Consider the following 25,674-nt stretch of genomic DNA (forward strand, 5'->3'; position numbering starts at 1 on the left):
CCATGTCAGGAACTGTCCAGAGCAGCTGCAAATCCCCATAGAAAACCTCTCCTGCTCTGGATAGAGGTGGCAGCAGAGAGCACCGTGTCAGACTGGAAAGAATACTTCACTTCCTGCAGGACATACAGCAACTGATAAGTACTTGATTTTTAAACAGAAGTCATTTACAAATCTTTATAACTTTCTGAGACCAGTTGATTTGAAAACATTTTTTCACTCCGGAGTACCCCTTTACCCTTTAATTCATAACGTATTTATGACTGTGTTGAATTACCAGGCCTGAGGACTTTAATTAGACATTTCTGTGATCACTAGTCACCGATAAAGTAAGGAAACTGTTAATTTATTTAAATATTTAACTTATTTTAATGTTTTTTTTTGTTTTGTTTTTTAGCTGAAGACAATGCACAACACATTTTATTTACCGGTAACAATGTGGATTATCCAATGGTCACTCCGGGCATCCAGGAGGACCTCTACAAAATGGGCTTCACCAAGGGAGTGTCTGTCTCTTTACCGTCATCTCCTCTGCTGCCCCGCCAGTCATACTCCATGCAGCAAAGAGCTTCCAAGAAATCACCAGGTATTCTAATGTGACTCTAACATTTATTAGAGATACTCTTATCATGTGTACGCTTGCTTGGATGCTATTGGGGTGAAGGTTTGACCATAGCACATAGTAGCTCACAGTTCTCTGCAGTTATCAGCCGATAAGTAACATTTATAAGGTGAGGGGGTTTCCACACATTCTGTGATTCCGTGCACGGGAGATGTGCAACGGACCGGAATCCCAGTATTATGATGCCGGGAGCTCTGGAACACTTTAAGTGTTCGCGCTACTGTACTGACACTGTGTCAGTACAGTAGCGCAAAGATGTAAACTGTTTCGGCGCTCCTGACATTATAATGAGTGATTGTGCTAGGAACGCCAAAGTACGTTGCATATTGTTTGTAATTATGGACTGTGCACAAAACGTGTGAATGTCTCTTTAGAGTCAGGGATCCAGGAATACATTGTTATACTGCTAGGGCCAGTTTACACAGAGTAAAATCAGTGGAATTCCGTGGTGGAGGGCAGAATTCTGTCTGCCATCTGTTTCAATGGGACGCTCTCGTGCCTTGGTTTCTGCCGCTCTCAGCTCAAAGAATTGACATGTCCGTCCGAGGAAGCGGAGGCGCGCGAGCCATTCCACTAAACAGACGGAATTCCGCTAAATTTACTCTGTGTGAACTTCCCCATATGGCGTTTTATCTGCAGATTTCTTTAGCTAGCCTTCTCTCACTCTGCAGTGTGTGTGTATCCAGGAACTTAGGCTTCATTCACACGTTCAGTAATTTTTCTGGACTGCAAAACCTCCTCCGTGGTCCATATAAATTCATCCGCAATTGCATCGGTTTCCGTAAAATGTCACAAGTACTAGTTTGCATAGATTTGATCCGTGTTTTTTTGCGGATGTCAAGGATGCGATATCTGTGACGCCTGTAAAGAAAAAAAGATACGGGTCCCATAGACTTCTATTGCTAATCCGTACCACAATCCGCACTAGGACATGTCCTCTTTTTTTTACGGAATGGATTACAGATCAAAATTAAAACTGACTGTGTGAATAGCTCAATATACATCAATGTGCGCTAAGGTGAACCGTGATTATGGATCCACAATTACGGACGACTTTACTGAACCTGAACCTGGAGCTGCTACAAGTTATAACCAGTAAAAAAAAAAAAAAAAAAAAAAAAAGCCGTTGTTTTTTTTAAAGTAGAAGACCGTTTGGTAGGGAGAGTAGAGAGAGGGATTATTCATGATAACAGGAGAAGGATGCATTTTTGTCTGATAAGATATATTGCTTATATTCCCATATTAAGCTAATAGAGCAGATGAGTAAAAGTGGTCAGAATAGGTATTCAGCTGAGTAGTCTCCATTCACTAACTGCAGGCAGAGATCCTGAAAATGGGGAAGTTACAGCTGGGGGGAAAAACTTCTTGTTGCAAGAGGAAAAATATATATTATTATTATTATTATTATTGGACTGAGTTGATTACAATCCATTGTACATCCCAGACCACCTTCTTTCTCCCCTCCAGTCAGGCTCCCACCATCATATATCTGGCACAGATGATGAATGAGGGGTAACACTACACCATGCTGCCCTGTGTGTATAAAGTCTGAGGTTTTTATGGACAGATCAGATTTTCCTAATGGCCTATAAGCCAGTCTCATTCCCTTGGGAAATGTTACCGCTGTGCATTATTGAGATGATTATTTATATAGCTTTTTTCCATTTCATATAAATAAAGGAACGCTCTATAACTTTCTAATGTACTTTTATATTACGGTTCTTCACCATTTTGAAAATAGTTGCTAGCTGTCAGTGAATGAGAACACTTTTCATGCTAACAGCGCCTTCACATGGCGGATTGAATCTGAGGCCTACCTTGGATTTATGGCAACTTTTACTTACTACCAGAAATGAGATAAATATATGGACTATTCATTGGAGTAGACTATGCGCTTGAGTTTCAGAGTGCTCAAAAATGCTTGATACTCTAACAAACACCATGTAGTATTTGTGTATAATAGCAAGTCTCCTCCCCGCATGTCTGGCGGCCTAAATCAGCCAATAAATATACAGGAAAGGGGCTGGTACATCCTGCTATTCTGGATGCCATGTTGGCTGCTGGTCCAGCAGTGATTGGCCGGCTGCATCAGGTGATCTCGGTGTATATAGACAAAGGTCATCTAATGCTTGGCTGAGAGGGAGAGATACTGGAGCAGGGACAGAGCTAGTGTAGGCTTAGGTAAGTGACTAGCTAACAAAAACCAAAAAGTTCTTTTCAGGACTAGTAATCTCACAGTGTGACATCCCCCCAAAAATAGCCTATATTACATACAATATACCAGTATTTTACCGAATACTGATAGTGGTACAGTATACTGGTGCTGGTATATAGCTAGTATACAGAGCTGTATACTGTGCTACAGCTTGTGTTATTGGAATACACAGTAGGAGTACCAGCATCAATCCACAACTACCCAGAAGTGCTTTTTAGGACTAGTGATATCCCTGTGTGTATCTGACATCCAGTATAGTATACCAGTATTATAGGGTCCACTCAGTCTGGTAGTGGTCCAGTATACAGCTAATACAGCGGCCTGGGAGTCTTAGATGCATCCATGCATGTGCCCCCCCTGCGGTTTCCATCACTTCCTGAGGTTTTTGGATGGACCAGTCACCCTCCCCTCTGCCGAGTATGGGACTCCTGAAAAAAATGCTCTAATCTCCCATTTACTTCAATGGGGTCTGTTACTCGATTTGAACATTCGAGTATTGGAAAATACTTAATACGACATATAAGCATCCAGTATTTTAGTGCTCGCTCATCTCTCCTTACTGCGCTGTGCTAATCTGCAGATGGGAACACAATCTTGAGTGAGCTCCTCTGGCGGCCGTTGTAGTGAATAGACTAGCGGTTCTATCACACGTCTACTCGCTGCTTCTCAATGTTTTTCATGATCTTTTTAAAGTAGAAAAGTAAAAAAAATCATTACAGTTTTTTTTTTTTTTTTTTTTTTTTGTGAAAACGTGAGAACTGTGTCTCCAGGAGTTGGTGAGGCGTTGTCAGGCGGTAATCCGTCCTGGAGGTTTGTGTTACCTCTGAGAAGCACTTGTGGAGGGTATGAAACGCGTTAATGTGCTTGGAGGGCTCAGGAATGAGGGGATTGTTTTAGATTCGGATTAGGTGTAAATTTTCCCGGGGGCTTTGGAATCTCCAGCTGTTAATTGTCCGGATTATTATGACTGCGGGAGGATTGTTGGACTTTGCCGGTGTTGTACCAGGCCCCAGGTCTCTGAAGTGGCATCTGTCTTGAAGATTGAAGCCGTAATGGAACAATTCTGTCTTGGATGTTAACAGTAATGGTGTTTTTTTTTATTTAACCCATTACCCACCACTATATGATGTTTTTATTCCTTTCTGATGCTCCCAAGATTTCAGCACTATACACTGTCAGATGCCATATACCATTAGAGACCAATAAAGTCTCAGATCATGTGATCTTGGCGGTAACCCCTTAGATACCACTGCGACTTCTAACATGTTTTGGAATGGGCTCCATCTGTCAGCTGATTGGTGCTCTGTGGGACATTGACACATTAATGTGACATCCAGGGGCCTAACAAAACCCCCAGGTCCAACATAGGTACCCGCCTATTATTAAGTCAGGGTACAGGTAGCCATAAACATGTGATAGCTGTTAGCCGAATGTTTCCTGAATGTTTGTCCGGGCTGAACATTCATGTATTCTAAATGGGGAGAGGAGAGACTTTTTTGGGGGTGGCTTGTCTCTCTGAGAACAAAAGGATCAGGTGATTGGAATCCAACATGGCCGATCCTTCTGTCTGCCATCATCATCTGTCAGGGAGAGCTTTGAGGCCACCATAGAAATTAAACATTTGGCCAATCCAACCAGAACCTCCATTGTTAGGGAAACAAAAACAGTTGAAAGAAAAAATTAGCTAAGCGTTTAGTTTTTCAAAAATAGTTTACTGTAATACACGTGATATACAATCATTATAACCCATAGGAAAAAGTAAATTTATATTCCACATAGCCCGTGACATAAAAAACTGCAATTGTTTTTCTTTTTGCTATTCCCCCCCCCCCTCAAAAAAATAATTAAAATCAACTAGTAGCATAAAGTTATACAGTATTCCAGTACTTATCAGCTGCTGTATGTCTTTTTCAGTCTGACACAGTTCTCTCTGCTGCCACCTCTGTCCATGTCAGGAACTGTCCAAAGCAGTAGATGTTTTCTATGGGGCATTTGCTACCACTCTGGACAGTTTCAGACATAGACAGAGATGTCAGCAGAAAGAATTCACCACCTCTTTCAGGGCATATAGCAGCTGATAAGTACTGGAAGGACTGAGTTTAGATTATTTTTTTTTAAAATAAATAAGTAATTAACAGTAAAACTTTCTGCTACCAGTTTGAAAACTTTATTCCCCTCTGGAGTACCCCTTTAAGTAAACATCCACAATGCAGGGAAGAAAACTGAGCCCCTGAACCCCTTAGTGAGCTGTCTGTGATAGTAGTGATTAGGGTATTAAGTTTCAATCCAAAAAATTCAGCACAATTGTATTCTTTGCTGTTTGAGCGAGCACATTTCATATCATATTTAGATGAAATGTCATTGATCCCAAAAGAATACTATACATGCTATATGTTATATACTATGTATGCTATATACATGCACGTGATGTGTAATCATGGGGGAGCGGCAGACCTGGCTTTTACCTATTTTTCACCTATTTAATACACTTGTGCCTTATTGTAGTCAGTGTAAAATTTAACAAAATCTCCATAGGTGATGTGTGTGTGTGTGTGTGTGTGTGTATGTATGTGTATATATATATATATATATATATATATATATATATATATATATATATATATATATATATACACTTTTTCTGCATAACAGTATGTGCTAATATGTGCCGTGTTACTTCCCTAATAACTGCTGTAATAAAGCTCACTCCTTTCATGTAAAGCTCCTTTTCCTGATAAGACCCTTATGAAGGCCGCAGTGAGATCACGGTTCACTATCTCATTTATTCTTTTCCCTGTGGACCTTGACCCGCTGCTGTGTAGCTTTGTAGGAAGGACTGGGAACAGGGAACATGACGTAATTGTGTTTGTTTTGGACGCACGCGGCTGTTTTCCTCTATAAATCTCCGGATCATGTGACAGGCGGATGGATTTTCTTTGCTTATTTGTGTTTAGAGTGATGATTATTTTATTCCCTATCTATGGAGGAATGCTGTTATTTGTATGACACTACTGCTATATGAAAGGGGCTGTGTTTGACTGTAGAGAGTCCGGCCGGAGCTCTGACCGTATCAGGGTTAATGATTGTCCTGACACGAAGAAATACGTTATTCCGGACTGTTCCCTACAAGTTGGAAAAGTTCTCACCGATCACAAAGTATGTAAAGTAAAGTATAACCGTCATTTTTTCCCCCTCGACATGACAGCACCAACCAGAGAGAGGGACCCCGCCTCCCCAGGGACAGGAACCTGAAGAGATAAAAGAGCAGGCCCTCCTCTTCCTCCTCAGTGGTTTCCTGTCCCTGCGGGAAGCCTGAAGGAGTAGGAGACCGGAGCTCCCTCTATTCCCTGGGGCTGTAAGCTGAGGGGGATGCTCTAGAGGCCGTAGTTCGGCCTAAGTCCTACTCACCCCGGAGACTGAGGAGACATCGGGATCGGTTCCCAGTCAGGCCGGACGCAGTATCGGAGCTCCGGGGAAGCGCTGTGGCGCGCCGGAGGGTCCGGAGGATTGAGGCCTAGTGTCGGAACTTCCGGAAGTGACGCGCGGTGACGCGTCTGGAAGTTCCGGAAGCCGCGTCACACGCCGGAAGAGCGCCGGATGCCGGAGGCTCTTCAGTGAGGAGCGCTCGTGGTGTCATAAAGGCGAGAGTGTGGCGCAGGCAGTTGGGGGTGAGAAGGCCGGTCACGAGACGCAGCGATGAGTGAAAGAAAGGAATCGGAGCGGACGGCAGAAAAACCCAGGGTACCAGGGGGCTGAGGGTCACTCGGAGGTAAGACAAAAAATCTCTCAGGGAGCTGACAATATGGTGTTTTCTTAGGAAGAGGAGGTTAAGAGGTCCTCAAAATCTACTAAGAAAGAATGTAGGATTTGTAAAGTCAGGTTACCGGCTGATTTGGATCGTCCTACATGTGACTCCTGTGTGAGCAAGATGGTGTCAGCAGAAGTCCCTAATATGTCTACCTTGCTAGCATCCATGAAGTGAGTGATTCCTCTGTTGTTGCCCAGTATATTGCTGGTGAAAAGTCAGCACATAGCTAAGGCGTTTTTTGTGTTTTTCCTATTTTTAGGGAGTTGATTAAAACGGAAATCCAGAACTCTCTAAAAGTAGTCCCACCTGTGGCAGCCCCTCTGGTTGTGGAGGCTGCGGGCCCCTCGCATGCAGGTGCGGGTTATTCCGATCAGGAGACGGATGGGGCAGAAAATAATACCTCTGAAATAGAGGAAGCTAATGTGCCAGAGGAAGATGCTGGAGGGAAGCCATTGTGCCCCTTAGAGGATGTGGACTTTTTAGTTAAAGAGGTCCGAGCTACTATGCAGCTGGAGGAACAAGTAGCGCCTAAGTCAATCCAAGATATCATGTTTGGGGGGCTAGAGGAGAAAAAGAAAGTAGTCTTTCCAGTCCACAGAAGCATATCAGCCCTTATTAAGAGGGAATGGTCCAAGCCTGATAGAAAGGGGTTTGTGCCCAGAGCGGTAAAAAGGAAATACCCTTTTAACGACTCAGAAAATCCAGGGTGGGTCCATCCCCCAAAAATAGATGTGGCCATTGCCAAAGTCTCAAAAAAGGGAACTCTCCCGTTTGAAGATCTGGGCACCTTGAAGGACCCAATGGACAAAAAAGCGGAGGGGTTCTTAAAGAGAGCTTGGGAAGCCACAACAGAGTCCTTTAAGCCGAGTGTAGCAAGCACTTGTGTAGCTAGGGCTATGTTATTATGGTTGGCACAGATGGAGGAAGGGCTGCAGTCTGGCGAGTCTAGAGAAAATCTGTTAGCATCCCTGCCCAGGCTAAAAAAATCAGCATCCTTTTTAGCGGATGCGTCTGCGGATGCCTTGCGGTTTTCCGCAAGATCCGCAGCCCTATCCAATTCAGCCAGGAGGGCCATATGGTTAAAGAATTGGGCCGGAGATGCTGTGGCCAAGACAAAATTATGTAACATTCCCTGTGAGGGAAATACATTATTTGGTTCGGTGCTAGAAGATTTATTAGAAAAAGCAGGGGACAAAAAGAAAGGTTTTCCCTCTACTTATCAACCAGGAAGGTTCCAGTCCTTTCGGGTACAAGGAAGGGGAAACTTCCGGGGTCGAGCTGCAGATAGATCAAGAGGAAGAGGGGCATCCAGAGCTAGGGGATACCTCTTCAACCAGAAATCGGACATGGGGAAGAAGCCAGCCGGCCAATAATTCAGAGCAAGTAGGAGGCAGATTGAAGTTTTTTTTTAGTGAATGGGAAAAGATCTGCGGTAGCAGTTGGGTTCTCAGTTATATTAGAGAAGGAGTTAGTTTTGATTTTGTATCATTACCCCCTACCCGGTTTTTGGTGACAAGAAGTCACATGGGAGAAATAGGTCAGAAGACCTTAGAGGGGGAAGTTATTTCTTTGATAAATAAAAATGTCCTGGTACCAGTGCCAGAGGCTGAAAGGTGTCATGGCTTCTACTCTAGCCTTTTTTTGATCCAGAAACCGGATGGCTCCTATAGAGTTATCATTAATTTAAAACCATTAAATAAGTATCTAAGATACCAAAAATTTAAGATGGAGACGGTCAAGTCTACGGTTAATTTACTTAGCAAAGATTGTTTTATGGCATCTATTGACTTAAAGGATGCCTACTTGCATGTCCCTATACACTCACAATTTCAGAAGTACCTACGTATTGCTATATGTATAAATGGTTCTTTGTTTCACCTTCAGTTCCAGGCTCTTCCCTTCGGCATAGCGATAGCACCCAGGGTGTTCACCAAAATCGTGGCAGAGATGGCAGCGCATGTCAGGGAAGGGCCAGGTCTGTTCATCCCTTATTTAGACGATTTTTTGTTGGTGGCTGAATCAGCAGAGTTATTACAGTCACTAGTAGATAGAACTTTAGCCATCCTAGGTAGGCTGGGATGGATTGTAAATTATGAAAAATCTTTTTTGTCTCCAGCGCAAAGGAAAAAGTTTCTGGGGATCGTTTTAGATTCTTCTGTTCAAAGGTCTTTTCTGCCAGAAGAAAAGATCCAGAAAATACAATCCACAGTGTCGCTGGCAGTAAGAAATCCCAGGCTCACAATCAGAAGGGGTATGTCCTTGCTGGGGTTATTTACGGCAGCTATTCCGGCAGTCCCATGGGCACAGACACACTCCAGGCCCCTTCAGACATACCTCCTAGATCTTTGGGACGGATCCCCGGGAGGGCTAGATAGATCCATAGTGTTGACAAAGGAGGTTGTGAAAAGTTTATCCTGGTGGTTGAAGACAGAGCATCTTTCAGTGGGGTTATCCTGGGTCAGGAAATGTCCTTTAGTCATCACTACAGATGCCAGCCCCTCAGGTTGGGGAGCCCACTTAGGTAGTTTGGATTTTCAAGGATCATGGGATAGTTCCTTTGAGGAAAGATCATCAAATTTTAGAGAGTTGGCAGCAATCAGTGAGGCTCTTAAGAGGTCAGAGGAGTATATTAAGAACTCAAATATTAATGTGCTTACAGACAACTCCACAGCGGTTGCCATAATAAACAGGCAGGGTACCACAAGAAGTAAGAGTTTATTGAATCTGTCTTATAAAATTTTTGCCTTTGCAGAAATAAATCTCCTAAGCCTCTCGGCTGTCCATCTAAAGGGATCGCAAAACATAAGGGCGGACTACTTAAGCAGAAATCGTTTAAAACAGGGAGAATGGAAGTTGAGCCGACAAATCTTCCAAAAGATTGTGCGTCTGTGGGGAAGTCCGGAGGTGGATTTATTTGCAACCAGGGAGAATCGGCAGATAGATCGGTTCTACTCACTGTCCCCCATGGACAAGCCGATGGCGGTGGACGCCCTGTCACAGACATGGGGGTGGGATCTAGCGTATGCCTTCCCGCCAATAGCCATTCTCCCAAGGGTGTTAAGGAAAATCAGACAGGATCAAGCGAGAGTCATTCTGATCGCCCCGTTTTGGCCGCGCAGGGCCTGGTTCTCAGCCCTCAGAGATTTGTCAATTGCGGATCCGTGGGTGCTGCCAGAACTACCAGACCTACTATCTCAGGGCCCGATTCTGCATCCACAAGCACAACATCTACACTTGACGGCTTGGCTCTTGAGAGGATGATTCTTAAGAGCAAGGGGTTATCAGATTCGGTAATTTCTACCTTGCAGCTGAGCAGAAAGCCGATTACCTGCAAGATTTATTTCAGAATCTGGAAAACTTTCTTTAATTTTGTGGGAACAAGACAGTTAGATTTTAGTAGTCCAAATATAGCGAAGATTCTTGATTTCTTACAGAAAGGGTTGGAGAAGGGGTTAAAACCAGCAACCCTGAAAGTACAGGTGTCTGCGCTAGGGGCATTGTATGATCAACAGCTAGCCAGACATCCTTGGATTATGCGTTTTTTTTAGAGCTTTAGTAAAAATATGTCCCAGGGTAGTGAATAAAACTCCTCCATGGGACCTAAATGTGGTCCTAAATGCCTTAATTAAAGGGCCCTTCGAGCCATTGACGAAAGCTTCCCTTAAGATTTTAACGTGGAAAACAGCCTTGCTTGTGGCAATTACTTCAGCCAGAAGGGTTTGTGAGTTAGTCCACCTGTCTAGTTCAGAACCTTACACAAGAATACTTTCAGATAGAATTATCTTTAAACCAGACCCCTCTTTTTTACCGAAGGTAGTCTCTAATTTCCACCAAACACAAGAAATAGTCCTCCCATCCTTCTGTGATAATCCCAGGAATGATAGGGAAAAAGAATTTCACTTGCTGGATGTAAGGAGGACAGTGATTAAGTACTTAGAAATAACAAAGCAGTTTAGAAAGACAAATTCCCTGTTTATACAGTTTGCGGGTCCTAATAAGGGTGATAAGGTGTCTAGGGGGACCCTAGCTAGGTGGATTAGGCAGGCTATATGTATGTGTTACTCGTCTTCTGGTCTGTCTCCTCCTCTCTCTGTAAAGGCCCACTCTACTCGGGCAGTGGCCACCTCCTGGGCCGAAAGGGGAGACGCCTCGCTAGATCAAATTTGCAAGGCGGCAGTATGGTCGTCACCACACACTTTTTTTCGTCACTATCGGTTAGATCTTTCTTCTGCCTCGGAGCTTGCTTTTGGGAGAAAGGTGTTACAAGCGGTGGTCCCTCCCTAAAATTCCATCTCTGGTATTCTCTCTGGTTGGTGCTGTCATGTCGAGGGGGAAAACGGAAATTACTTACGGTAATGATGTTTCCCGGAGTACATGACAGCACCATGGTATAACCCACCCTTTTCTTTTCTTTTCTTTTCTGTTCGGCTTCTGTTGGCACTAGGGTGTTCACAGGGTGTTAATGTCGGAATTGGTGATAGGGGTACGGTTATAAGAGGTTGTTGTAACTAATAATTCAGGCTCTCTTTGGTCTCGGAAATTCACTGAGGAGGAAGAGGAGGGCCTGCTCTTTTATCTCTTCAGGTTCCTGTCCCTGGGGAGGCGGGGTCCCTCTCTCTGGTTGGTGCTGTCATGTACTCCGGGAAACATCATTACCGTAAGTAATTTCCGTTTTTGGGGCCTTAAAGTCAATGTTTTCTTTGGTTAAAAGTTTGTACTGTATAGTTACAGATTGTGTTGTTGTCCAGAGCTGAACTAAAGGGGTATTTCATAAAAAAAAATACTGGTGCCAGCAGTATGTAATTTACTTATATTAAAAATTCCCCAGTCTTCCAGTACTTATCAGCTGCTGTATGTCCTACAGTGGTGTATTCTTTCAAGTCTGACACAGTGCTCTCTACTGCCACCTCTGTCCATGTCAGAAACTGTCCAGAGCAGCAGCAATTCCCCATAGAAAACCTCTCCTACTCGCCAGACTGGAAAAAAAATAACATACAGCAGCTGATAAGTACTGGAAGAAATAAGATTTATTTTTTTAAAGAAGTAAATTACAAATCTCTGCCACTTTCTGGGACCAGTTGATCTGAAAGATTTTTTTTTTTTTGGATGAACAACCCCTTTTAATAAGATCTAGTGATCATTCTGGATTCTGACGTGTGTGAGTTTTGGTTATTAGGATTGTTGCTCATAGTGGTAACTGATCCCAGTAGAGTAAGGTATTCTCTGGACAGCACCCTGGAATATGTTGGCCCCATACAATTTTCACACACGTACGCTCACACATTCCCATAACACACAGCAGTGTGATCAGGAAGCTTATTAACCTGCCAATATGTTTATGGAGAGAAAAAAAAATTCCAAATAAAAATATGGGCAACTGTATGGATGCATATTTTCCATGTGTCTCACATCTGGCAGCGCATAGCGGAGTTACAGAAAATATGCTTCAATAAAAGGGGACATTTCTGGTACAGGGAACATTGGCATACAGTTACGTTATTCTGGCTGCATGATATGGTGCGTGTGTCTCCACACATTACATCACATCACGTACAGTTGTTTCCACCCAGTCATTCTGAACATATCAATTAATTTGTATACGATGCTCAGAGCTGCAGATAGTGGATAAAACTAATGATACCTGTCTCATAGCTAATGGCTGTTTGCAAAGTTATAAAATCATGTTTTCCTTCTAAGCTCAAGTGTTGTAGAAGACGGCCTGAGCAGCAGCATACACTGCAGTTCCCTCCCTGCTGTGCTTGATCAATGTAAAATGCTCAGTGCTGGAAGCCAAGCAGGAGGGGTGGAGGACTTAGCTTAGAAGGAAAATGTGATTTTATAACTTTGGAAAAAATACCTATTAGCCAAAAGACATCATTTGTTTTAACTCTCTATCAGCTATCTGCGCATGTCTGCAGCTCTGAGCCTGATATATAGCTGATAGATTTCCTAAATTACTAATTCCTTACTGACCAGCAGAGGCAGATTGTATGCTAAGGATCCATTCACACGCCGAGATCAAATGTGCAAATGTCTGCAGCTGAGCACTTTATCCCAAGTGTTATAGTCCTTTTACACGGAACGATTGATTGTTCGTTTTTGCACGATAACGATCGAATTCGAACGATAATCGTACGTGTAAACACAGCGAACGATCAAGCGACGAGCAAGAAATCGTTCATTTTGATCTTTCAACATGTTCTCAAATAGTCGTTGATCGTTTGCAAAAAATTCGCGATCGTTCCGTGTAAACATTCTTTCAGCGATTTCACCTATGTGTGAGATAGGCTTAAGCGATCGCAAAACGATCGCATAACGATTTTTCCGTACGATGCATCGTTCCGTCTAAACGCTGATCGTTATAAAAAAAACATTGTTCATTCAAAATCGTTAATCGTGCGAACGGACGAATTATCGCTCCGTGTAAATGTACCATTAGACAGCTTCAATGACAGCACGTTCAGGTGAAGCTTAGGACAGTGACAACTCATTCAGGTAAGGTTTAGGACAGTGACAGTGCGTTCAGGTGAAACCTAGAACAGTGACAGCGCGTTTATGTGAAGCTTAGGACAGTGACAGTGCGTTCAGGTGAAGTTTAGGACAGTGACAGCACATTCACGTGTAGCTTAGGACAGTGACGGCATGTTTAGGTGAAGCTTAGGACAATGACTGCATGTTTAGGTGAAGCTTAGGACAGTGACAGCACATTCAGGTGTAGCTTAGGACGTGACAGCATGTTTAGGTGAAGCTTAGGACCGTGACAGCACATTCAGATGAAGCTGACAGTGACAACATGTTCAGGTAAGGCTTAGATCAGTGACAGCGCCTGTCACCTCCATGGTCAGACCATACAGACACTGATCCCTTTGATCCCTCTGCACTAGGTGCTCTGTGTGTTTGCTCTACATGTCTGTACCAGGAGAGCTGCGGTCAGCAGTGTTTACCCCACTTGCCCTGCCGCCCCGCTATGTGTTTGGTCAGCTGGAGGGAGAACGACTTGTCCTGCTGTGTCAGCCATAGCCATGCAGCAGCCGCAGCACCATGACTACAACAGCACCCTGTACTAACGTCCTATAGATGCCCCGACCTGTAAAGTGACTGAGCTGAGGTAAGATTACACTCACTTTGTCCTTTGAAGTGGACGGCAATCTAATAAAAGACCGTATCTAGTGTTCTTCTTAAGTGACCAGTGCTGTGTGTTGGGGTTCAGCTGTCCACGGCCCCTATATTTAGTGTTACACCATTGGCTTTGTCTGTCATCAAATGGATTAGAATAAAAAGGATCATATATTAGGTTATTCATAGAACTGTGTGTGTGTGTACACGGATACAACATGCCCATCTGTATCTTGCCATAGTGTAAAAAAAAGGGAACTTTCCCCCCAGATTTTAACGGTAGAGAATTGGCGATTTAATTTACTTCTATTGAAAAATCTCAAGTCTTCCAGTACTTATCAGCTGCTGTATGTCCTGCAGGAAGTGGTGTACTCTTTCTAGTCTGACACAGTGCTCTCTGCTGCCACCTCTGTCCGTGTCAGGAACTGTCCAGAGGTTTTCTATAGGGGTTTGATACTGCTCTGGACAGTTCCTGATACGGACAGAGATGGCAGCAGAGAGTACTGTGTCAGACTGGAAAGAATACACCACTTCCTGCAGGACATACAGCAGTTGATAGGGACTGGAAGACTTAACATTTACATATTACAATTACATTTATAGTTAATTTACTTATCTATATAACTTTCTGACACCAGTTGATTTCATAACCATTTTTTTTCACCTGAGTGCCCCTGTATGCTATCTCTTTAGCCAGCCAGAACCCTCTCTGTACTAACCAAAGGGCAAGAACCCCACCTATGCAGTTATCTTCCTTCTGGAGGAGATTCTGGCTTGGCTAATGCTGCGTTTGCACGTAACGATTATCGTGCGAATTTGCGCGATAATGATCAAATTCGAACGATAATCGTACGTGTAAACGCAGCGAACGATCAAACGACGAACAGGAAATCGTTCATTTAGATCTTTCAACGTGTTCTCAAATCGTCCTTAGTCTTTCACAAAAAATTCGCAGATCGTTCTGGGTAAACAGTCGGTGGCCGATTTAACCAATGTGTGAGATAGTCTTAAGCGATCACAAAACGATTTTCCGTACGATATATCGTACTTTCTAAACGCTGATCGTAATGAAAAAAAAAAATCGTTACTCCGACATCGTTAATCGTACGATCGGACCAATTATCGTTTCGTGTAAACGCACCTTAATATAAGAGAATAGTCTTCCTTCTGGGGGAGAGCTAATTAGCATACTGTTTTCCCATGATGCTTTGCCTGAACATACATCACCAGGTCTCATTATAAGGAGAAACATTCCCCTCCCTGATCAGAGTAAACATTGAACTATCCAGGGATGTTTCTAATGTGTACAATCCTGTAAGAGCCGGCAATCCTGCCATCTTGTGGCAGCCATCTTTTATGTACAGCCAGTTACATTTTCAGGATATTTTGTCTATTTTTTTTTATTGTGAACTTTCTGCTTAATGTCTTTCTTGTTATAACCTATAAGAGACAGCAGATCCTAGACTAAAACTCAGCACAAATAAAAAAATGACAGGCAGAATATAAAACCAGTTCCGCAAGTCCCTTGTTTAATAAAAAAAAAAATAATAATTCCGTCTGTTTCTAGGAACGGCAGCTGATTTTACACTTGTTTGTTCAGGTTGATGTTTTTGGAATTATCTGGGTATATCTCCACCGGAATGATTATTATCCAATACTGGGAGATAATACTGTTGTGTTACCTTATCCTTCGCTCCGTTGTGTCATGTACACCAGATAAAGCTCGGTATCTCTCTATTGAGGATGTGCTGCTTTCACCATATATTATCTGAGCTCTTTTTGGCCCGGACGTTCAGCTTTTGTTGTTTCCTTTTTTTTTTTGCCTGAGAACCGGGGACTCTGGGCGTCCTGGTGACATTGTCTCACTGCATTATCGGTCCAAAGAGCATAATTTAAAACCCATTTAACTCTGTCAGCTGTATGGGCCGCAATAACCATTGATTTCCACAGTACGGTTGCCACCACAGCTGCACAGTGTGTGAACTGCTAATTATTTGCAGCCACTGTTTGGAAACAACGGCCGTTAATAATTGACATGTCAATTATTTCCACATCCGTATTAAACAGCGGCCGTTGTTTAATACACTGTGTGAACCATGACAGTTGTTTTGCATGGATTTCAATGGAACACTCTTTTTATGATAAGAGTAAGGCTTTGTGCATGCTGTGCTTCTGCAATGTTTTCTTTTTTTTTCATCCGTTTTATGCAAAAAGGGATGAAAAACGGATAAAAAAAAAAAAAGCATTTGTGTGCATACGTTTTGATCTGTTTTTCCATTGACTTCTATTATAAAAAAAAAACTGATCAAAACACTTGTTTTTTTAGCGTAAACAAAAACTGATTGTCGACCACATTTTTGTGTATGCTGAAAAAAACAGATTTGTTTTGATACGTATTTTTTTTTGTTTTTATAAAGGAAGTCAATGGGAAAATGTATCAAAACGGTTGCACACAAATGCAAATGTTTTTTCATCCGTTTTTCATCCTTTTTTTTTTGCATAAAACTGATAAAAAACCACAGTGTGAACCCAGCCTAAGGGGCCTATTCCACGGAGCGATAATCAGCCGAATCGGCCCGATTATCGACTGATCGTTGATATAGGTTTGAACCTATTTACATTACCTATCCAGGCTGCAGGGCTCCTCTTACCGTCTTCTCCCAGGGTCCCGCGCGCTCCAGCTTTAGAGCGACCTGTCTGAGTTGACAGGCTGCTCAGCCAATCACTGGCCGGGACCGCCGCAAACCCGGGGAGAAGAAGACCGCAAGAGGAGCCCTTCAGCTTGGATAGGTAATGTATCAGTAATGATGTCCATGCAGCCCTTGCTAAATGATAATCGGGCCGTGTAATAGGCCCAGTAAACGAGCACCGATCTAGCAGATTGGCGCTCATTTACAGTTATTATCAGGCCCCCATCGGCCCATGTAATAACACCCTAGGGGTATGTTCACACTGAGCAAATGGGGCGGAATTCCGCGGCATGTCAGTTCTTTGAGCACAGGCGTGCAAGCCCTCCCATAGAGATGCGGTCTGGCACTGAAGCAGGCGGGATTGCGTGGCGGAGTGTTCCGTCGTGGAATTCTGCCCCGTTTGCTCAGTGTGAACATACCCTTACAAAAAGGTATTACTTTAATAGATTTGGGGCAGAACATAACAAAGTAGATGTCCAGGTCAAAAATTTGAGGAAGGAAACCATGCTCAGGTCAAAATCTCTGCTTGCTGTCAGTGCAAAAAAATTGGATTTACATTTAGAGGTTTAAACTTGTGCTCATTTTGCCAGTTACCAGTATATATGCATATGTATTGGATCAGGATGAGCTGTTTCCTTCCTCTGTATGGTATATTTCATGCTTTGAAAAATTGAGCTGAGATCACGGAGCTCAGTGTCAGATGCTGGCATTATGCTGACTTATTTTGTGGCCACATGTTACACTTCCTGCATCCCTTGCAGCCCATAGAGCCTTACGGATTAGAACCAACAACGATAGCAGTAGAATATTAGCATTTACAGTATCATGTAAGTGAATGATAGAGAAAAAAAATCTGCATAAAATGAATGTGGATGCTATCTCTGCAGCACGCTCATTGTGGTGCTAGATGCGCTGTAAATTTGTTGTGCGTTTTCTTTATTTACTGCACTTCATTGTGGAAACACAATGACAATCTCTGAGGATTTTGACTTTAGCATTGAAAACAATAAGGAAAATGGTCAATCTGTCTCCAAAATATCTGCAACATAAATTGAAATGCACAAAAAGAATACATAGCATGCCCATAAGACACACACAGTATGCCCACAACACCCACAGCCGCCTGCTCATAACTTATGGTATGCCTATAATATATAGGATGCCCATAGCGCACAGCCCGTCCATAATACATGGCATGCCCATAATATACAGGATGCGCACAGCCTGCCTATTATACACAGCATGCCAATGTGTAGGATGCTCATAACGCACAGCATGCTCATAAAACACAGCATATCATACACAGCATGTCCATAATATAGGATGCCTATAATGCACAGCATGCCCACAATACATAGCCTGCCCATGATATATAGGATGCCTATAATGCACAGCCTGCCCAAAACACACAGCTTGCCTATCATACACAGCTAATAATACATGGCATGCCCATAATGCACAGCCTGCCCACAATTCACAACATGCCCATAATATATAGGATGTCCATATTGCACAAGCCTGCTCATCATACACAGCCTGCCTATAATACATGGCATACCCATAATGCTTTTATACAGCAGGGCAGTGACAGTCCATTATAACCTTGGTGGTGACCCGGCTTCTGCGGGCAGCAGATGTTTTGGGCTTTAATCTGGTTTCAGTCACTTAAACAATTGTCTATTTTATCAGAATAGATTTCTGTAGATTTTCTCCAGCAACTCCTGAGCTCACAATCTGCTGTTCACAAGGGCGACGTGTCCGACAAAGTGGAATTCTTTCCCTTAATGCCGAGCAGTTGATGGGAGGAGAGACGTAATGTATTTAGGTTCCGCTAAGCACCATGTTGAGAGCCTCTCCGCCACCTCTCCTGTGGTCTCGGCCATGTGTAACAGGCAGCACCAGGTGTTGGTTACTCGAGCCCAAGCAACTGCGAACATTAACAAGTGAGGCGATTACATGGCCGACGCGTTCTCATAAACATTCAGCACAGACAACCATATGAACCAGTCATGGAGACGAAGGCCGGAATGTGTTGGCATTTTAGAGTTTCAAGAATTGTGTTATTGTTCTTCAAGGCTGGAGATTTCATAGTGTGACAGACATGGCTCTTGCCTAGGGCAACATTACTTGGGAGTGGGAGTGAGTAGGTTTGTCAGGGGTTAATGGGATTATAGGTAAGAGCCCAGGACTAATGTGAGGAAAATACACAATGGCATTATTGTCGACAAGTCACTACCCCATTTTGTGTGCCTTCCCCATAGTGACAATACAGTATTGGGACCTGACACAGACTGGTTGCTAGGTATACAGATACAGCATGTTGGGTTGTCAGGCAGTGAGTCCTTAGCAACCAGCCTGTCCTTAGGGCCAACTTGGCTCTAGGGTGAAGGCAGCATTATTTGGGGGTGGTGGTAGATAGGTTTGTCAGGGGTTAATGGGATTATAAGTAGAAGCCCAAGACTAATGGGAGGAAAATACACAATGGCATTACTGCCGACAAGTCACTACCCCATTTTGTGTGCCTTCACCATAGTGACAATACAGTATTGGGATAGACAGCCCAGGCACCTGACACAGACTGGTTGCTAGGTATACAGATACAGCCTGCATGTTGGGTTGTCAGGCAGTGAGTCCTTAGCAACCGGCCTGCCCTTAGGGCTGACTTGGCTCTAGGCTAAGGGCACCACTTGACAGGTCTTGAGTCACTGTTGTTCTCAATTAATTGCTGCCTCATCTTTTGGGATATTGGTTAAAATTATATGGAGAATCTTTTTTGATTCGTTGTTATTGCTGTGGTGCATTATGGTTTAGTGGTTACTTCATGAGTGTGTGAACATGGTGCTGTGTCTAATATTGCAAGAACATTGGGTCAGACAGCAGCTGATATCCACTATGGACGCCAGTCATGTATTGTACAAAAAGTTATTGGGAATCCAGTTCAATAAAATTCACTTTTGGCCCTCAAAATGGAGGCTGAGGCAAGTCTCACTAAGGCTGGGTCACTCATGTTTTTCTCCCAAGAAAAATAGGCAAAATCAAACTATCTGAGGGTGGCCTTGTTACTGCCTGTGTCCGGCATGTTTTTTTTTTTAATGCCCATTGACCCTTTTAGCACATATATTCCCAATAGAAACAATGGGGATAGCATTACATAGTGTCTTTTTTTCACAGAATACATGCAGAGGCCTAATGTTTTCTATGAGTATCTATCTGACATGTTCATTCTGCCATAGTCAATGTGAAAGGGCCTACAGTATCTATCACAAAGCAGACACCAGCACATGCCCAGTGGACCCTATTTACTTATAACTGAGTCCATTAGCTTCTATGGTGCTGACTGTTTTAATGACAAATATGACTGTGTTGGAGGCTCCGTACAGAGCACCCAGTGCTTGTGTGAATACAGCTTAAAGGGGTAGTTCACCCAAATTTTTTTTCTTTCAAATCAACTGCTGCCATGAAGTGCCAGAGATTTGTAATTTACTTCTATTAAAAAATCTCAAGCCTTCCAGTACTTATCAGCTGCTGTATGCCCAACAGGAAGTTGTATTATTTCTAGTCTGGAGAGCAGGAGAGGTTTTCTATGGGGATTTGCTACTGCTCTGGACAGTTCCTGACATGGACAAAGGAGGCAACAGAGAGCACTTTGTCAGACAGGAAAGAAAACACCACTTCCTGCTGGACACACAGCAGCTGATAAGTACTGGAAGACTTAAGATTTTTTAATAGAAGTGAATTACAAATCTCTGGCACTTCATGGCACCAGTTGATTTGAAAGAAAAATTTTTTGGTGGACTACCCCTTTAAGTCCATGTTCACATAGTGTAAAGTAGAAAAAGAATATACATGAGTATTTTATGGCAGAAATGCTTCTCATGTACATGTAGTGTGTCTTGTTTTTATAAAGTTGAGCTTAAGACCACTAGGTGGCGGCATTACTTTCCTTACCGTGCTGGACAGGCAGGAAGACGTTGTCTTTTGTGCTCCATTTAATTGCATCCAGTGATTGTTTCACATTCCTGTCCTTCCGTCCCAGTCACATAAAGCAATACATAGTAAACTTTTAACCATCTCATTAGCCGCCCCGACAGCTGTGTCACTAAATCATTGCTTCCTATTTTCAATTACTGACTTTTTTAAAATACATTGTAGAATTTTAAATTGAATTCTGAAAAAACCTCGTAATTTGGGTGAATTGAAAACTTTTTCTGCTTTTTTTTTTTTTTTTTTTCTTCTGCTTTTTCTGTTATAAGTTAATTAGGAAAATGTGGGAGTAGCTGTATAGTCCATGACTGTCTCGTATTAAGTTGTATGTTCAGTGTAAAGAGGCTGAAAAAAGACAAGTGCATTGTAATGTTTATTGCTCCTGAAGTCAACATCGAAGTGTGAACATACCCTTAGATAGTGCTAAGTAAACACAAACTCTAACCCAGGGTTTTTTTTTCTAGATAGATGTTATAGTGTGTGTGTGTGTGTATATGTGTGTGTGTGTGTGTGTGTATATATATATATATATATATATATATATATATATATATATATAGTGTGTGTGTATATGTATGTATATATATATTTGTTTTTGTAAGAACTTGTATAGCGTGAGTTCTTCAGTTGCACATTCACCATTGTATAACCCGCCCATGCCCGATCTTTATGGTTGATAGCCGGTTGCTGGGTTACTAGACGCTTACCCCACTGTGCATCGCCGGTATATGGCCTCTCTGTGTTACTGTGGTTAAACTACAACTCCTGTCATTATCCGGGTGGGAGTTGCTGCGGGTTGCTTAGTCCCTGATCACCCTGTGCTGTAAGTGTTTGGACGTTTGCCCTTTCCTGGAATGTGTCCGTCCTCTCCTCGGGGAAGGCTAAGCCACAGCTTGTCATCTTTCTGGGCACGGTTACATACCAGGGATGGCTGTGGCGGCAGCTTGTAGACAGCTTTGAGCTGTCAGCGGACGGTGATGGTGCTTCCTTCTCTGCAGAGCTTTTTTTTTTTTTTCTTCCTGAGCTTAATCTGACTGTGAGAACTGAGGCGACGCGTCATGAAGCTCTCACACATCCCATCTGGGAAGAATAAGACATGCCCAAACCTTATTCATTGCAGGGCCAATGAGGAAGCCCAAGTATGTTGAGAGTCCGCGAGTGCCAGGAGATGCAGCTGTAATGCCATTGAGAAAAGTCTCAGAGCTGCCGGACCCCAACCAGAATGGTGAGTGTCCTTCCCGTCTTTCACTTCTATCTCTTTTCACGTTAAAGTAACTTCTGTCCGGGGGTGGAAAAGAATTTACTAAACTTTTCTATGAATGAAAACGCTCGCAGGCAACTTTGTTAGACTTGACAGCCGCCTTATATCTGCTGCTTTGTGTATGGGAGCGCTGCAGCCAGGAAAGGGTGTGTGAAGCCTGGCAGGTTAGACATGGCCCCATTGTTTTATTCAATACGCATTATCCATGTTTTATTTGGCTCCGTCGACACCTCAACCTGCAAACCCTGTGCATTGTAAAGTGTGAGAAAAACTTGCTTTTCCTGTCAGTGCAGGGATGCGGCGAAGGGATTAGGTTACCCTGTCGCTATAAAGCGTTTCGCCACGGTGGTATTAGCAAATTTAGCCGCTTTAAACTGCACCCAGGACTTATTGCTGGTACCAGCTGCTTCCACAGTTTCAGAAGGGGTTAATTTTGGAAGGTTACCCATCCCGCTGACCTGGTCAGGAAAGGGTTACGTTAATACGGATCAGAATCCAAGCAAAGTTTGGCACGGCTCAACGGTATTGCCCGGGAACTGCCTAACAACTTAACCTTGGCAACTGAAGCAATAAGGAGATTCTTGGTTTCCTCCAAGCTGTTGGCATTGGGAGCAGGGAGGGGTTAACCAGGCTTCCTGTCCTCTGGAGGCAGCTGCTATCTCCTCCGCTGTGGAGAGGAGGGACCCCATGGGAAACAGTGCGGCAGGGGTTAATGTCAGCATTCACGGTTGAGATCATGAGAGGAGAAGTTGAAGCGGCAAAAATTATGAGTTTTTGATGTCTCAGAGACTTTTTTGTTGGGTAAGATATATGAACGTCAGCAGATCTGTCAAAGGAGGATAGAGGGGGGCGGTATAGTTTATCTCCAGACAAATTGCTTGATCATGACCTGTGTGTGACTCAGAGGAAAAAGTTCATCTGCCTAAAATTTTGCCTATTGCTTTCTGCCAAAAATCTGTGTGTGTGAACTTTCCCTTACACTTAGCTTCCTGTACACATTAGACTTTCGATTTCTCGGGGAGATGCGCAGCCGCTGGTGGTGTCTTGCAGTGGCTTTCTCCTTATTCAGAATATATGCACACACGCGCAAGCATGCATGTATATGGGAAGATTGGGAGAGGGAGCTGTCAACCGGAAAGACATTTGGCTGACGCTATCTAAGATGCATGGCCAGCTTTCATGCTCTCTTCTTAGAAGTAGTTCAAGAGGTTTGCTACTTTCTTCCTAAAAACAGTGCCACACCTTATCCACTGGTTGTGTCTGGTATTGCAGCCTGGTCCAGTTCATATTAGCTGAGCCACAATACCAGACACCAACTGTGTCGACCAGTTTGCAAAAGTGCCAACAGGAAGTGCAGCCATATTGGTTGCCTCCTTTGAATTAGCTTCATAGATATTGATGGTGAGCATGTTCAGCCTATAAGGAAAGGTTAGGCACTCCATCAGTTATCCATGGTGCCACATGCCTTGCAAAGTCAGAGCCCATCAAAGGACAGGGAGACAAGTCTACCTAAAAGCGTATTCCCATATCTATGAATATTAGATATATGAGGACCCCGGACTTCCCAGCCCCTTAATTTGGTTGTGGCTACCAGAGGTGGCCAGGAAGCTGAAAACATTTTGTGTAACTCCCATTGACGTTAATAGGAGTTATATACAGTAAATAGTGTATCACCGGGAACTACACTATTTCTGTAACTTATGAGTTATGGAAATGGCGCAGCTCACGGCACGATGCTGTTCGTCCGTTCCACAGTCTTCTGCTTCCTCTGGTGGCCGCAACCGAGCCGATAGGGGGCCGGAAGACCGTGGATCTGGAGATAGGTGACCTGCATCTATAAGCCACCAATAGCTTCATATCTAACAGCTCCATCTAGTTTTAGAGCATTTCAGCTCCTAGTACATGGGAAACATGACTTGCTGACGCTCTGTGTGTATATATAGCATCTATTTTTGTATATTGCTACTGAATGATGATGTTGACATCATCCCATCTTTCAGCTCCTGCTGCTTCCCAGGGACTTCAGATAGGAATCTGCTCTTTAAGGGACATTTGCTGTCTAGTTGGGCACTGCCTTTTGTTCCCTGTTATCAGCCATTTCTTACTGGCTGGATTCACCTAATAATTTCTGAGACCCCCATCCCAAACATTTACATACAGACATATGAGTATTAGATGATGCTTTATTGTGTTCCCATAGGATGTTATATTCCGTTTTGCCCCCACTTCCTCCTCGTGGACTATTACAGGCACCTGGCCAAGCTACTTTTGTTTCCTCGCCCCTTCCTTGGGTCACGTTTAGTGGAAACATCGACCAGCTTGTCAGTCCGCCTTAATCTGTGCACAATAAATATGAAATGACGGCTGGTGACAAGCCCGGGACGTCTCGCTTTCTCTGCGACGGCTTTGAAGTTCTGGTTTCGAGGGTTAATTAATTTGGCTTTGTACAACAGGGATCACGCCAGCAACCCCAGATCTGACAGGAAGGCGGACGTAATTGGAATAGAGCTATTGAATGGATATATGGGGAGCAGGCCGGGGACAGGGCTGACAATGGGGCTGCCCCACTTCTTCAGGGAGCACCGGACCCCATGCTATCCGATAATAAACCTCCTGCTATATACCTACTGTACTCTAATATTGCTTAAAGGGCTTTCTCTTGTTGGGGACTCTGATTCTTCTATGAGAACATAGTTTATCGTTAGTTTCCTTAAAGTGGCCCTGTCGTGAATTAATCAACAGGTTGTGATTTTTTTTTTTTAAAGATGCATTCCACCTTTTTTTTTTTTTTTTTTTTTATTTGTTCCCCGGCAGGAGGACGAGGTGCATATACTTACCAATGATTAACAGTGTGCCGCGGCGCAGCTTCATTCCGGTCCCGCAACGCTGTTCAAACCCCGCGTTCGCCTGCATGACTGACCCAAAGCAAAGGAGGCCGGAAGTCAGGGTCTCTAATGCATCTCTATTATCGCGCTCTCATTGAGACCCTTACTTACAGTCTTCTATAACCCTGGAGAAAGAAGAGGGGTTGAAAGAAGTGTGATGTCACTGTGCAATGGGTTTGAACATCGCCGCAGGACCGGAATGAAGCCTTGCTGCGGGACACCAATCATCATTGGTAAGTATATGCATCAACCTCCTGTCGGGACAAATAAAAGAAAAAAGGTGGAATGCTTCTTAAGGGTACGTTTACACTTACCAGATCCGCGGCGTATTTTCTGCTGCGGATCCGCAGCAGATTTCATTTAAATAACTGAACACAGCATCAAATCTGCACCATCAAATCTCCTGCGGATCCTGTGGGTGTGAACACACCCTTAGGGTGCCTTCACATGTACAGGATCTTCAGATTTGATCTAAATAACTGAATATAGCATCAACTCTGCGCCATCAAATCTGCTGCGGATCCTGTACGTGTGAAGGCACCCGTTTTCCATTTTTAAATCCACTTTATATATGGCCACTAGGTGTCTCCCTTTCTGTCAAACTGTGCTGCATGCTCCCTCCGTGACGATATTTGGTCTTTTCTCTGTAAAACAAAAATAAGAGACCAAACACAGGAAGTCCCAGTGGCGGATTTAGCATCAGCACCGCAGGTAGATCAGTCTCCTTTACAGACTATTAATCTCCCACATACTTAGCTGCTGCTGATTTCTTCCACTGCAATTCCATGTGGAAAATCCATGTGACACTACCCGTATAGTCATAGTCACTTTCTGCTCTTGTGTCCTCTATCTAGAAGCAGCTCTGGATAAAAACTCAGGGTGTTCTCCCGCCGCTCAGGAGCTCATGACCAGACTGGGATTCCTGTTAGGTGAAGGGATTCCGAACTCTGCTCGAGTATCCATGGATGAGAAGAATGAGACTATGGTAAGCTGTACACACAATGCTAATGTACTGTACTACTTCACTTCTTATATTCCGGCCTGGTGTCAGACTGTGAAGTATGAGGCAGTAAAACTGCTTGCTTGAACACATGGT

At 43.5% G+C, this 25,674-nt stretch overlaps 1 protein-coding gene across 6 annotated transcripts in view; it reads left to right on the forward strand.

The window, feature by feature from the left end:
- The window catches only part of TANC1 (tetratricopeptide repeat, ankyrin repeat and coiled-coil containing 1), a 190,287-nt gene that overhangs the window by 75,788 nt on the left and 88,825 nt on the right, over positions 1-25,674 (forward strand). For 2 of the 6 annotated variants that reach the window (XM_069982743.1, XM_069982737.1), the window contains exons 3-5: positions 395-583; positions 21,553-21,657; positions 25,433-25,563. In XM_069982743.1, coding sequence (XP_069838844.1) covers positions 395-583; positions 21,553-21,657; positions 25,433-25,563 — 425 coding nt within the window. Of the gene's footprint in view, positions 1-394; positions 584-5,911; positions 5,991-13,731; positions 13,751-21,552; positions 21,658-22,475; positions 22,495-25,432; positions 25,564-25,674 lie in introns of those variants that run through there. The other 4 variants (XM_069982738.1, XM_069982739.1, XM_069982742.1 and 1 more) reach the window with 4 other exon arrangements.

The sequence above is a fragment of the Dendropsophus ebraccatus genome, chromosome 9 (assembly GCF_027789765.1).
Source record: "Dendropsophus ebraccatus isolate aDenEbr1 chromosome 9, aDenEbr1.pat, whole genome shotgun sequence".
NCBI lineage: Eukaryota > Metazoa > Chordata > Amphibia > Anura > Hylidae > Dendropsophus > Dendropsophus ebraccatus.